Source organism: Dasypus novemcinctus, chromosome 14 (genome assembly GCF_030445035.2).
Source record: "Dasypus novemcinctus isolate mDasNov1 chromosome 14, mDasNov1.1.hap2, whole genome shotgun sequence".
NCBI classification, from domain to species: domain Eukaryota; kingdom Metazoa; phylum Chordata; class Mammalia; order Cingulata; family Dasypodidae; genus Dasypus; species Dasypus novemcinctus.
Window position 1 is genome coordinate 86,711,660 of NC_080686.1, and position 13,263 is coordinate 86,724,922.

Sequence of the window (13,263 nt, forward strand, 5' to 3'; positions counted from 1 at the left end):
GGAGGCTCAAGCTGCCCACATTGCCCCGGGATCTGATGATGCTTCTCCCACCTTTCTTCTCTGCCAGAGTTAGGGACAGAGTGACAGGCAAGTGTCATAATCCATGTCATGCAGGCGAAGACCGTCTGTTGTTGCCCAGAAAGACTGTTGAAGTTTCATGCCCCTTCTTCCCCTGCTGGGGTAGGGATGGAGCTGCATGTGTGGGCAGCAATCTGTGCCTTGTGGGTCCAAAATGACTGCAGTTGCCCAGGTAGACTGATGTAGCACCAGGTCTCCTCCTCCCCTGCCATCAGTGGAGGTGGACCCTCCAGAGTGCCCAGTAATGGGCCAAATGCACCTGCAGTTGCCCTGAGAGATTGAGAGAGTAATGTCCCTTCTGCCCTTTAAGGGGTGGGGATGGAACCACAGGCACCTAACAGTTCAGTCTGTGAAGGCTGAAAGTGCCTGCTGTTGTCCGGAGAAGCTGAGGAAACACCAGCCCTCCTATCCTATTGGGACTGGGGGTGGATCCACAGGTGTCCATCAGTTCAGTCCCTGTAGGTTGAATATGCCTGCTATTGTCCCGGAAGGCTGAGGAAACAACAGCCCCCTCCTATCGTATGAGAGGTTGAGGGTGGCTCCGCAGATACCCACCAGTCCAGTTCATGCAGGCTGAAAGTGCCTGCTGTTGCCTGAAAAGGCTGAGGAAACACAGCTCATTTCCTGTCTTATTGGGGGCAGGGATGGAGCTACAGGTGTCCAAGTATCTAGTCTGTGTGAGCTGAAAGTGCCTGCAGTTTCCCAGAGAGGGTAAAGAAACAGCAGCCCCCTCCTATCCTATGGGGATGAATGGGTGAAGATGGAATCAAAGGTGCTCAGCAAACCAGTTTGTGTGGGCTGAAAGCGTCTGCAGTTGCCTAGAGAAGCTGAGGAAACAGCTCATCTCCTGTACTATTGGGGTGGGGAGATGGAGTGCCAGAGTATCCGACTATTCAGTGCCAGTCAAAAGCTCCCTCTGTTGCCTAGAGAGGCTGGTGCAGGTCTCACCAGCTCCCTCCCTGCTATAGGTGCAGTTGAAGCCTAGGGTAGAGCTATAGTCCGATCTGGGTGGAAAGAAGTTGGTCTCTACTGTCACTGTGATTTTCAGTTAGCCTTGCTTCTCCTCATGCTTGGGGCAGAGTTAAAATGGTGGCTACCAGCCTCTCTCCAACTTGGACAAGTTCAAACTTTAGCTGTTCCTAGGATTATACTTTAGCCAGCCAAATTTACTAATCGGTAGCTGAAGTTGGTGGCCAACCGTCTCTTCCTCCCCTGTTTTTGGGAAATGGAGCTTCCAACTCAAGCCATGGAATAGCTCCTGAGAGTATGGGTACTGGTCTCTGCAGCATGGAGTGCTCTACTCATGAATCTTCTCTGCAGATGGGCAATCTCTTCCTTCCATCTCATTTACCTTTTAATCCATATGATTTTATATAATTATGTTGAAAAATAGATTTCCTTTTTAACCTTTTGAGTAGAAATGTGATTAATCTGTGTTTTTAAAGAATCAATTCTTATTAAATCTTTCATTTATTTGGCAGGTATATTAGAGTGCCTATTGTGTACTAAGCCCAGATTAGGTGCTGGGATACAATTATTAATTGATATTTGTCCCTGACCTCATGGAACTTACCTTCCAGAGTATTATAATAATATATGAGAATTGAAAATAAAATTTATGTACACTTAATTCACTTTGGAACATTCTGTGTCACAAAAACCAAATCTCATTAAGATATCAAATTGAAAGTTTTCTTGCATACTGTGGTGATTTGTAATACTCACCAATTACATCATTGTTTTTAGCAGGTATCTGTTGCTTAAGGTAACAACTTATTCCATCTAAAATACATTCTTTTATACCCTGTTGTTTTCCATCACTCAGTCACAATTTATGAATATGTTTATATGTGTTTGTTTAACGTCTGTCTTTCTCATTAAACAATGAGCTCCATGAGAGCAGAAACCATGCCTGTTAATGACATTGTTAACCTCTGGCTTCCTCAGTGGCTGATACATAGTGAGTTCTTAAGTATTTGATGAATACATGAATAGTAACTACTTTGAACATTCATAATTTTTTGAACTGTTTTCAGAAATCATTGTAGGATTGATGTTTGCAATGGGTAGAGGAGGAGCAGTAGCAGAAGGAAAGGGAAGAATGGGTAGGCAAAAACACTTCAAAATTAGTAAAGTATACTATAAGTCATATTTTCATAATGCCAAGTAATGCTTAACATGGAATTTAATGGATTTTTTTATGACAGAATTATCGTGAACATCATTCACAGCACTTCTGATTCTCTTCCAAAAATTTTGCGATTTTTGAATGTGGCTTTTGACAGCTCAGGTGATCGCTTAATGGCTGGGGACCATCAAGGAAATATCTATGTTTTTGAGTTGTATGGAAACAGGTAAGCAGATTTTAGTAATTGCTATTCATTATTCATTCAGGAATATTTACTAAGTTCTTAATATATTCCAGGTACTGTGCTAGCCTGCAAAACAGTGTAATGAGTGCTGAAAGGGTGGAATAGTATGGTTAAATTTGAATTGATGTTCAGAATTGATGTCCTGGTTTTGGTATCTTTAGTAGCTTCTTTTCCTTAATTTAAAATTCATTATTGCTAATTTATCAGTTAATATCTGGTCATTCATAAAGCAAATTGGAAAGAATACAATTTTCTTTGTACATTAATGTTGCTGTGTATCAAGTCTAAGAATTTAGAAGAATCGCTCCTCACTCTTCTTCCTCTTCTTTGCCTCCTCTCTTGCTGAACACTTTAATCCAAAGCAGTTAGGTGGGATTGACCAGGTAAGCATCTTTGCAGTGGGGTTAGGTGGGAGAGCTGCAGTGGCTCAGCAAGGGAATCACAGGGTGTCTGCATGGAGAATGAGGGCAGTGATGGGAAATTAGTTTAATACCAGGGGCTTTGATCAGAAAAGTAAATATATTGACTATAATGGGGGCCAATTTTCTCACTATTGGAAAGGGAATTACAAATATGGAAATGGAGAAAATGACAATGAATTTTGTGGTATTGGACTGGGATTGGATATATCAGTATGAATTTATTGTTTTGAATATATGTCAATAGATATAGAAATAAAGGTGTAGGTGAGTATAAGTATGTGTATGTGTGAATATATATATGTACATGTATTCCCTGGCTTTGTCTACTGAGAGTGCTTAGGAGCATTAATATCCTCATAGTGTTGTAGCTCAAAAGTGAATCTTTGCCTCATCTGCACTAGGATTAAGTAACATCAGGATTTTAAGAAGAGAAAAAGTTTGTTCAACAAAGACTAGCCTCCTGGAGACAGAAGGGCAGTCCTCAAGTCTGTCTCCCTGAACTGGAGAAACTCTCAGTGTTTTATAGCATTTAGACAAAGGCAGGCAGGCTTAGGATAATGAGCAAGGTAGTTTGAGATGAGCAGGTTAGAGATAATCTAATCTCTGATTCTGCACCGACTGATTAATGGTCAGCTCACTTGAAGTTATTGCACCTGTCAGGCAGGCCAGCCTTGGTTGGAACTGCCTTGGTCTAGCAAGACAGCTTGGGAAATGGGGTGGTCAGTTCTGGGCTGACTAATCTTACTTCATTAAGAAACACTGAGGGACTACAAGGAGGAGATCAGACATCAGGGTTGCAAAACAAGATAACGGGTTACAAGCAGGGCTATTTAGGAGTTGTCTCATTACTTACTACTGTTCAGTTCCAAGATAAAGGTTATGTAGTTAGAAAACATAGCATCAGCATCAAAGAAACAAGACATCTGGGTTACAGTTCAGTGAGTCACCACAGTTACAGATATTGGAAAGCTAGAAAGCATCTAGATAATGATTCAGCAACTATAATTATATTAGTTAGCTCTCAGTTACAGTTGTAATAAATACACCTAGTGCCCAGTTCTTGGTTTTTAAATACCACTCTCCCCTGAAAAGAACCAGGGATTCTTAAAGAAATGGCCAGTTTCAGGACCAGGGCAAGGGAAGTACAAGATGAGCTTGGGACATTTTGTAGCCAGAAAGAAGGAATTCGAAGAATGATGAGGGTGTGTCAAAAGGTACAGCTGTCAGCTTGGAAGGAGTGGCCTCTGGCCAAATCTGAGACAATTTAAGCATCAAAATAAATAATGATTGTAATGGGTAATAATAATCCCTTGAGTAGAATAGAAATCCATGAGTTCATGCTGTAATCAACCAACCAGTAGTTTAATGAGAAACAGATATTTGCCTTAGTCACAAAGCACCTCCCCACAAAATACTTATTACAAAGGGGGAAAAAAAGGTATTTTACAGTGAAGAAGACAGCAGATGCCACCTTGATAAAATGATTAAAGTTACTATAACCAATATTGGGACAAATCAAAACTGTATGCCACCTGATAGGATGCAATGAGAAGATCACATCATCACTTCTGTGATATTTCTGCCAAAAATATGTAATCTGAATTGAATCATCTGAAACATCAGACAAAACAAAATTAAGGACATTCTATGACGAAATTAGCTTGTAATCTTTAAAAGTGTCAACATCATGAAAGTTGAGGAAAGACTGAAGAACTCTTCCAGACTGAGGAAGGTTAAAGACACATGACAATAGAGGCCTGAATTGGATCCTTTTGCTGTAAAGGATATTATTGGGACAACTGACAAAATTTGAATGGAGTCTGAGGATTAGATGATAGTAATAAGTTGCTATTATTTCCTGGTTTTGATGGTTATAATGTGATTATGTAGGAAAATGTCCTTGTTTGTAGGAAATACATGATCTCAGTAGCTCACTCTTAAATAGTTCCTGAAAAGAAGATTTATATATCTGTGATTTATTAGGAGGAAATCTGATATCATTGTTTCTGCCCTTTACCAAAAAATTAATGGTCAGAATTCTCCCACTCTTTTATTCTTGCCTACCCTATCCTGTCAAGTCCCAATCTTAAAGTAATACAGTGTTTCTTCTTTGCTCCTACTGCTGGACAAAATAAAAATAATTGTTGATTGACTTCATTGCATAACAATGTACAACAGTGATTAGCAGTTAATTTGCTTATTTATTGCATTTAATTTTCCCATTCGCCACTGTGTTCCAAACTTTAACCAATTACCTTGTCTCTTTGTGTTCCACCCTTTGCTTATTCTGCCTGCCTAGCCTCCTAATTCATGAGAAAACAGAATCCTTCAAGCCTCCCTTCCTCTTCTCCCACAGCAACCTCAAGCATAATTCTTTCCCACCTTGTTCACAAATGGATTATCTTAGTTTTTTCCAGTGCTGATCCCTATAGCCAGTTCTTCACTCCTATCTTCTGTAGCCTCCCCTGGGACTTTGCAATATGAGTTTTCCTTTTTTATGTTGCTTACTATCGCTTTTCTTTGCCTTTAAACATGTATGGCTAGTAATGGCAGAGCTGAGACTTGAAATTAGGCCTGTCTGATTCTAAGGCCCAGTACACTAATGGTCTCTTTTCAATTCTCAACTTAATAATGCACTAAATGATCTTATCTTCCACTCCCTGAATATTTTTCCCTTTCCTTCATGGTATGATCCTTTCCTGATTTTTCTGTCTTTGGTCAATTTTTCCCTTGTTTGTTTTCCTAACTCTTCTTCTAGTGCCAGCCCCTTTAATGTTGTGCTACCCAGGTGTCTGTCCTTGGCCCACTTCCTCCATATTGCAGGTACTTTTCCTTGATAATCTCATCACCAAGCCTCAAGCTCAGCTGCCACATAAACCTGTTAACAGTAATTTACTTCTGCCAATCTGAAGTCTCCTAGATTGGGCTCTCCATTATGGTATCCACTAGTCAGATATGGCTGTTGAGCTCTTGAAAAGTGGCTAGTCCAAATTAAGATGTGCTATACACACTGGATTTTGAAGACTTTTGAAACATATTGGCTTAAATAAAATATATTATGAAAATTTATTTTACCTGTTTCTTTTTACCTTCTTATTGTGGCTCCTAGAAAATTTATGACATATGTGACTTGCATTTTATTTCTTTTGGGCAACGCTGCTCTAGATGTTTTGCAAAGTCCTTAAACTCAACATGTTTAAGACCAAACTTGTTTCCTAACCCTAAACTTGTTTCTTCTTTGTCCAAGGGCAAAAGCTTAATTTTTATAAATTAAACTCTAGTTATGTGCCAAGTACTCTATACTTTATATGCATTATTTCATTTAATCACCACAGCAACTTTATATCTATTATTATCTTCATTTTACATATGAAGAATTCCTGCTTGTTCCCTCTTTATCCCATATTTAATGTATCACCAATCCCTCTCCACTCAGCTTCTGAAACCTCTCCTATTTGTCCTTTCTGTTTTGTGCCCGTAACTCTGGTTGATATTCTCTGTAGTAGCTTTTTTAATAATCTCCTTTCCTCTTCTTCCATCCATTTGCCCATTGCTGCCAACATCCTCCTCCTAAAAGACATACCTAGTTGTGATTCTATTGTGGTTGAAAACACGATGGTTTCCCATTCCATGTTAGTAATGTGCAAACTCCTGAATGTGGCATATAGTACCATTCATAATCTATTTTTGGCCTACTGAAATAGTAGCTGATTTTTCTGGGTCTCATTTTCTTTAACTTTAAGGTCTTCTCTAATAATAAATTTCTAGGATTATTTGAAGAATTTCTGATATTAACACAGTAATCTCTTAATAGGTTTAATCTTGTACAGCGAACAGCACAAGCTTGCACAGCTCTGGCCTTTAATCTTCGTAGGAAGTCTGAATTCCTTGTGGCATTAGCTGATTATTCTATTAAGTGTTTTGACACAGGTAAGAAGTCCTCCTGTTTGTCTTTTTGAAACAGAGTAAATGTAGACTGAGCTACAAAAATAAAATATACAGACACTTTTTTTCTAGCCTATCCACATGGTTTTTATTGGGAACTTAGGGTTCTGTAGACTGAACATCTTACTCTTATTCTCAAAAAAGGAGATATTTTAGCTGTATTGTTTTTTCTTGTTATTAAAGTAATTCATATGTTACCATATTTAGAAAGATAATGACACCAATATAATGACAGCTAACATTTATATAGTGATTATTCTGCCATTTACTGTTCTATGACTTGAAACATATTAATTCATTTTAATCATCATAATAACCCAAGAAGATGTATACTATTATAATCCCCATTTTTCCAGTAAGGAAACTGAGTCACAGAGATAACTTGACCAAGGTCCCACAGCTTGTAAATGGTGGGGACAGGATTCCACCTAGGTGGTCTGGTTGCAGGGTCCCTGCTCTTAATTAGTCCTCTGTACTTGTGTTCTAAACACAAAGAAGAAAAAACATTCATTCTTCAGGAATGCCCAGAGATACACAGTTGGTGTTTTAATAACAAGGATCTATCTTTCTGGTCTGTTTTCTATGCATGTACCTATTTCACATTCTAAGAAATATGTAATCATCCTTTCTATGTTGTTTGTGGAGTCATCTCACCTTATTAAAATTTGTTATACTACATTTAAAATAATACTTCGTATTCCACTGCATAGATGTGAAATTTTTAAACCAGTTGCACATTGTTGGACTTTTAAATTATTTCTGATATTTGTAATAACAAACATTGCTGTGACAAAAATTTTAAAATACTAAATCTTTATAGTTATCTGTGATTGCTACCCTTGGAGTCCACCCATTCTCTTGTTCTCATTTCTTTTGAACTCCCATCCTAATGAAGCCTTGCCTAACTCCCCAACGACCTCCATTCCTTCGCTGCCACATCCTGCTTCCAAATGGCATCCATTGATGTATTCTTACTCTTGCTCCAGTCACATGCTATTGAGACTTTTGTTTCTAAGGTCATTAGTACGGGTCACTGTTTAGATCTCTTTAAGTTTTTTCACTCTACTTCTCAGTGGCATTTGACACTTTCAGTTACTTTAAGAGTCTTTTTTTGTTTTCTTCCTATCATCTCCCCTAATTCTCCTATTTTTCTCACTGCTGCTTAGTAGTCTCTCTCATGGATTTCTTTACTGGTTCCTAGACTTTTGGATTTTTGTCCTAATTTTAAAAAAATTAAATAGATGAATCCATACAGATTGTCAGTTTTTTATTTTGCTAATTGACATTAGAAAAAAATAATACAATTTCATTTCATAAAACAAGGGATTTTTTAACACAATGAAATTTAGAGGGACATAATAATAGATTAAAGGGCAATACTTTAAATTTAACTTTGTGAAAAAACTCTCTATATTGTCCTGATTTTTCTGAAGACCAATGAAAAATTGACCATTGACTAATGCCAGACTTTAGACTGGTTTCTGGAAACCACTACTCTGTCCCTATGGGATTTATCTCTTCTTCTCTCTTCTGTTTTGACCAACTTTGAATCTTCATGTTTCCCGGATTTGTATCTTGGTTTCTAATTATTCTCTTCAGTTCCATCTATTTAGAGGGGGAAATCTGTTTTTTTCCTACCTACTGTAGAAAACTTGGAATCAAACAGAAAAATATAAAGAGAAAATGAAAATCATCTTTAATTGTACTACCAATGAAAATTATCATGAGTAGTTTTTGTTATTTTCCATTCCAGATTGTTTTCTATGCTTGTGTACAGGTACCACAGGGTAAGTTTTTAAATCAAATTCATTATCTTCTTCCCACATTGCTAAATCTTTCCTCATGTCTTTCTTACACTGGTTAACAGTACCACTATATGCTTATGTAACTAAAATAGAGCTGTTAAGTCTTAACTCCTACTTTATCCGCACACATCCGTTTGATGACTAAGTCCTTTGACTTACGCCTCAGTAGGGCTTGAATTTATTCTTTCTTCATTGTCACTGTCTTATTTTAGGCCCTCGTTATCTCTTACCTGGATTGTTATAGCAAAACACAAATTAGTCTTATCTAATCTCTCCTTCCCCTGACATCTAGTATATATCTTCTGAGTGCTCTTTTGTGACACAGACCAGACCTGGTACTCGCCCACATAAAACTATTACAGGAGAAAGCCCAAACTCCATAGCATCACATTCAAGGTTCTTCTTTTTTTTTTTTTTAAAGATTTATTTTTATTTATTTAATTCCCCTCCCCCGGTTGTCTGTTTTCTGTGTCTTTTTGCTGCGTCTTGTTTCTTTGTCCGCTTCTGTTGTCGTCAGCGGCACCGGAAGTGTGGGCAGCGCCATTCCTCGGCAGGCTGCTCCCTCCTTCGCGCTGGGCGGCTCTCCTTATGGGTGCACTTCAGGGTTCTTCTTAAACCCTTTCCAGCCTCGTCTCTTGATACTTCCAGAATACACATTTCCAACATGTTCCATCAAATACCTAATCAACTAGCCACAGGTTTCTGTTTTCGTAGATGTTAATGTAGTTAACATATAATCCCTAGTCATCAACTGAATGGATGATGTATTATATTTTATCTGTATAATACTTTTACTTTTTAACCACAGTCACCAAAGAGCTTGTTAGTTGGATGAGAGGACATGAATCGTCAGTATTTTCAATCTCTGTGCATGCATCAGGGAGATATGCCATCACTACTTCTTCTGATACAGCACAACTGTGGGACTTGGATACCTTCCAGAGAAAAAGAAAGCTGAATATTCGCCAGTCTGTGGATATACAAAAGGTCTGTGAGGAGGGACATCTTGGCCTGTGTTGGTTTCTAGGTCCCATAGGATTTATGGATAATATAAAAGTCATGATTCACATATTTTTCCATATAACTATGTTCTTATAACTCAGCAACAAGCAAAACAAAGTGATACAGAATTAAAGATGCTACCTGTGGCTACACTTTATAGTTTACTGAGCTTTTCTTTGTTAAATATTTATTATATAGCTTTGTGACTTCCATTGTCATAAGGATGATAGGTTTTTTCTTTAAGATTTATTTATTTATTTTTTATTTCTCTCCCCTTCCCCCCTCTCCATCTGCTCTCTGTATGCATTAGCTGTGTGATCTGTGTCCGCTTCCATTCTTGTCAGCAGTACCAGGAATCTGTGTCTGTTTTTGTTGCATCATCTTGTTGCGTCAGCTTTCCATGCCACTCCTAGGCACCCTTGGCAGCACCACTCCTAGGCAGGCTGTGCTTTTTTCGCATGGTGCAGCTCTCCTTACGGGGGCAACTCCTTGCCCATGGGGCCCCCCTATGTGGAGAACACCCCTGGGTGGCATGGCACTCCTTACATGCATCAGCACTGCATGTGGGCTAGCTCACCACATAGGTCAGGAGGCCTTGGATTTGAACCCTGGACCTCCCATATGGTAGGTGGACGCTCTATCAGTTGAGCCAAATCCACTTCCAGGATGATAGTTTTTTGTTTCATTGATTGGTTTTGTTTTAGTTCCCACCGCCCCCAACATTTTATTATGAAAAATTTCAAACATACAGCAAAGGTGAAAGAATTTTACCATGACCTCATATACACCTACCATCTAGATTCTACCATCAACATGTTACTATATTTTACTATACTTTACTATACTATACATGTTTCTATACTATGTCATAGATCTGTCTCTCTAGTCATTAATTCACTTTTTTTTTCATTTTTTGATAAATTGCAGCCATCAGTATACTTCCCCATAAATACTTAAGCACACACTTAATTGACTAGAGTTCAATATTTCTTGGTGTATAATATATGTATATCTATATATTTTTTCATTTGTTAACAAATGCATACACCTGTGTAACCTGTGCATTCTATCATTACCATCATCCCAGAAAGTTCCATAATGTGCCTTCTCAGTCAATCTCCACTTCTTCTCCCCATCCCAGCTAAGTATTTTCCCACCATAGATTAATTTGCCTATTCTAAAATCTCATATAAATAGAATCATTCAGGGAAGCGGATTTGGCTCAACTGATAGAGCGTCTGCTTACCATATGGAAGGCCCAAGTTTCAAACCCAGGTCCTCCTGACCGTGTGGTGAGCTGACCCAAGTGCAGTGCTGATGCATGCAGGGATGTCCCCCACATAGGGGAGCCCCATGTGCAAGGAGTGTACCCAGCAAGGAGAGCCGCCCTGTACAAAATAAGCACAACCTGCCCAGAGTGGCGCCGCACACACAGAGAGCTGATGCAGCAAGATGACACAACAAAAAGAGACAACAGATTCCCGGTATGGCAGGAATGCAAGTGAACACAGAAGAACACACAGCGAGTGGACACAGAGCAGACAACGGGGGCAGGGGAAAGGGGAGAGAAATAAAAATAAATAAATCTTTTTTAAAAAAAAAGACTCATTCAATATGTACTGTTTTCTATACGTTTTTTTTTCATTGAACATAATGTTTTTGAGAACTCTCCATGTTGTTTCTATCAATTGTCCATTCCTTTTAATTGCTGATTGATAAATTCCTTTCCTTTATTTTTAAGGATATGTTCCCACTGTTCATTTAACTGAATACTGTTTTTGGGAGTGGCTGACTTAGTCTTCCATGTGATTATTTTGTTTCCGGTTATATTTTACATACAGTATTGCTTTTAATTTCTTGGTTATTAACATGAACAACTAGCAGTGCATGTCAACCAAAAATTCATTTTGTAGTCTCCATGGAAATCCAACATTTCTTTAGTTTGCCTTTAATAATTAAAAAGAGATAAAAGTCATAGCCAGTTTAGTCATTAGAAATTTAGGCCAAATATTTTAGTAGATCTTTCTTCTTTAATTGCTTTAGTACTTAAATTGAATTTTAAATTCCAAAGAAGAGAGCATTGGGAGTTGAATCCACAATGGACAGAGAATTATGACACAATGACACAAAAACCATCTGTTCTTTATACCATGAAATTAAAATTAGTTTGTATTGGATAGGTGCCAATTCTGATCTTGCTTAGCCATTTGGACATTATAGTTTAAAAAAAAGAACTCTAAATGTTAGTGGTATGAGAATAAAATTAAATGTAGAAAATGTATGTAGAGTGTGAAATATGCATATTGTTCTAAAGTAATAGAACACCATAGTCTATAAATTAATGGCAAAGTTTTTCTTAAGGGACCAGATAGGCTTTACAGGACAAGAGAAAAATTGAGGATATTATGTGTGTACTTATATAACCATTTAAAAACATAAAATCAATTCTTAGCTCCTGGGCTATACAAAATGTGGCAGTTTGCTAGATATTGGCCAAGTGTTTGTTGCTCTTGGCTTATACTGTTGAAAGCGAAACTTTAATTCTTATCAAATTCTAGTGTAGTTTACTAAATCTGTACTTTTGTTACAGTTTCCGATTCTGTTTTTAAAGCTTTTATGATTTTTCCCCATTACAATAACTTTTTGGAGAGACCAGCCAGTGTTTTAGAAAATACCCCACATTCTGGATTTGTCTGCTTGTTTCATCATTGTGTTTTTAACTTGTTTCTTCTATACATGAAAGCTAAGTCTAAGGGCTTCAGTAGTTCATGTTAAACATTGTTGACAAAATGTTTCATAGGTTATTGTGGGTACTTTGTATTGTATCACATCAGGAGACACTTAAGACAAAGAATTTGAGAACTAAAAAAAGCAGTAGTTTATTGGTTAGGAATGGGAACTCTGGTTTTGATTCTCTCCTGCTGTATGACCTTTGACAAACTGTTTTACCTTATGTATAAGATGAGATTAGTAAGAATCACTACCTCAAGGTTCATTTGAGAATTAAATAAAATAATCTAGGCAATGCAGTTAGCACAGTGATTATATAGTAAGTACTTAGTAATACTAAGTTAACTTTGGCTGCTGCTATTTCTATTATTGTTGTTATCTAGCCCTATTATGGAATTTTCTTACTCAGTACAATTAGATATGTTCTTAAAAAGCTGTAAGGTAAATGTATTATTTTTCTTTTCAACATTGCTATATGAGGGCACAAACCTTTATTGAAAATTCAAACTCTTAAAACCCAAAGTTTTAAAATAACTCATTTGGTGACAAAATATGAACTGAACTGCCATGAGGCTGAAATATTAATATTTTGAGCATGGGGTTTGCCCCAGCCCTCTGGGAGGTTCTACATAATGTGAAAAAATACGCATCATATTACCTTTCTAAAACCTAAAATAATTCTGAATTCTGAAACATATCTGGCCCCAAGGGTTTCAGATAAGAACTATGGATCTTTGATTTTAAAATGTTTTGAAAACCTATCACACCAACTTCTTCCCACTGATTTTTCACCTACCACTAGCAATAATACATACTAATAGTAATAGATATCAATTGTTGAGTACCTGCTAAGTGCCTAATGTTTTGTATAGTTATTTGTTTAAGCTTAAATAATGCTAAATGATAGAT

The 13,263-nt window shown here is 37.5% G+C and overlaps 1 protein-coding gene across 8 annotated transcripts in view; it reads left to right on the plus strand.

Annotated features, from left to right (window-relative positions):
- Positions 1 to 13,263, plus strand: part of TBC1D31 (TBC1 domain family member 31) — a 74,920-nt gene that overhangs the window by 9,721 nt on the left and 51,936 nt on the right. For 5 of the 8 annotated variants that reach the window (XM_058275973.2, XM_058275974.2, XM_058275977.2 and 2 more), the window contains exons 2-4: positions 2,286 to 2,432; positions 6,687 to 6,802; positions 9,431 to 9,609. In XM_058275973.2, coding sequence (XP_058131956.1) covers positions 2,286 to 2,432; positions 6,687 to 6,802; positions 9,431 to 9,609 — 442 coding nt within the window. Of the gene's footprint in view, positions 1 to 2,114; positions 2,184 to 2,285; positions 2,433 to 2,750; positions 2,834 to 6,686; positions 6,803 to 9,430; positions 9,610 to 13,263 lie in introns of those variants that run through there. The other 3 variants (XM_071208015.1, XM_071208016.1, XM_058275978.2) reach the window with 2 other exon arrangements.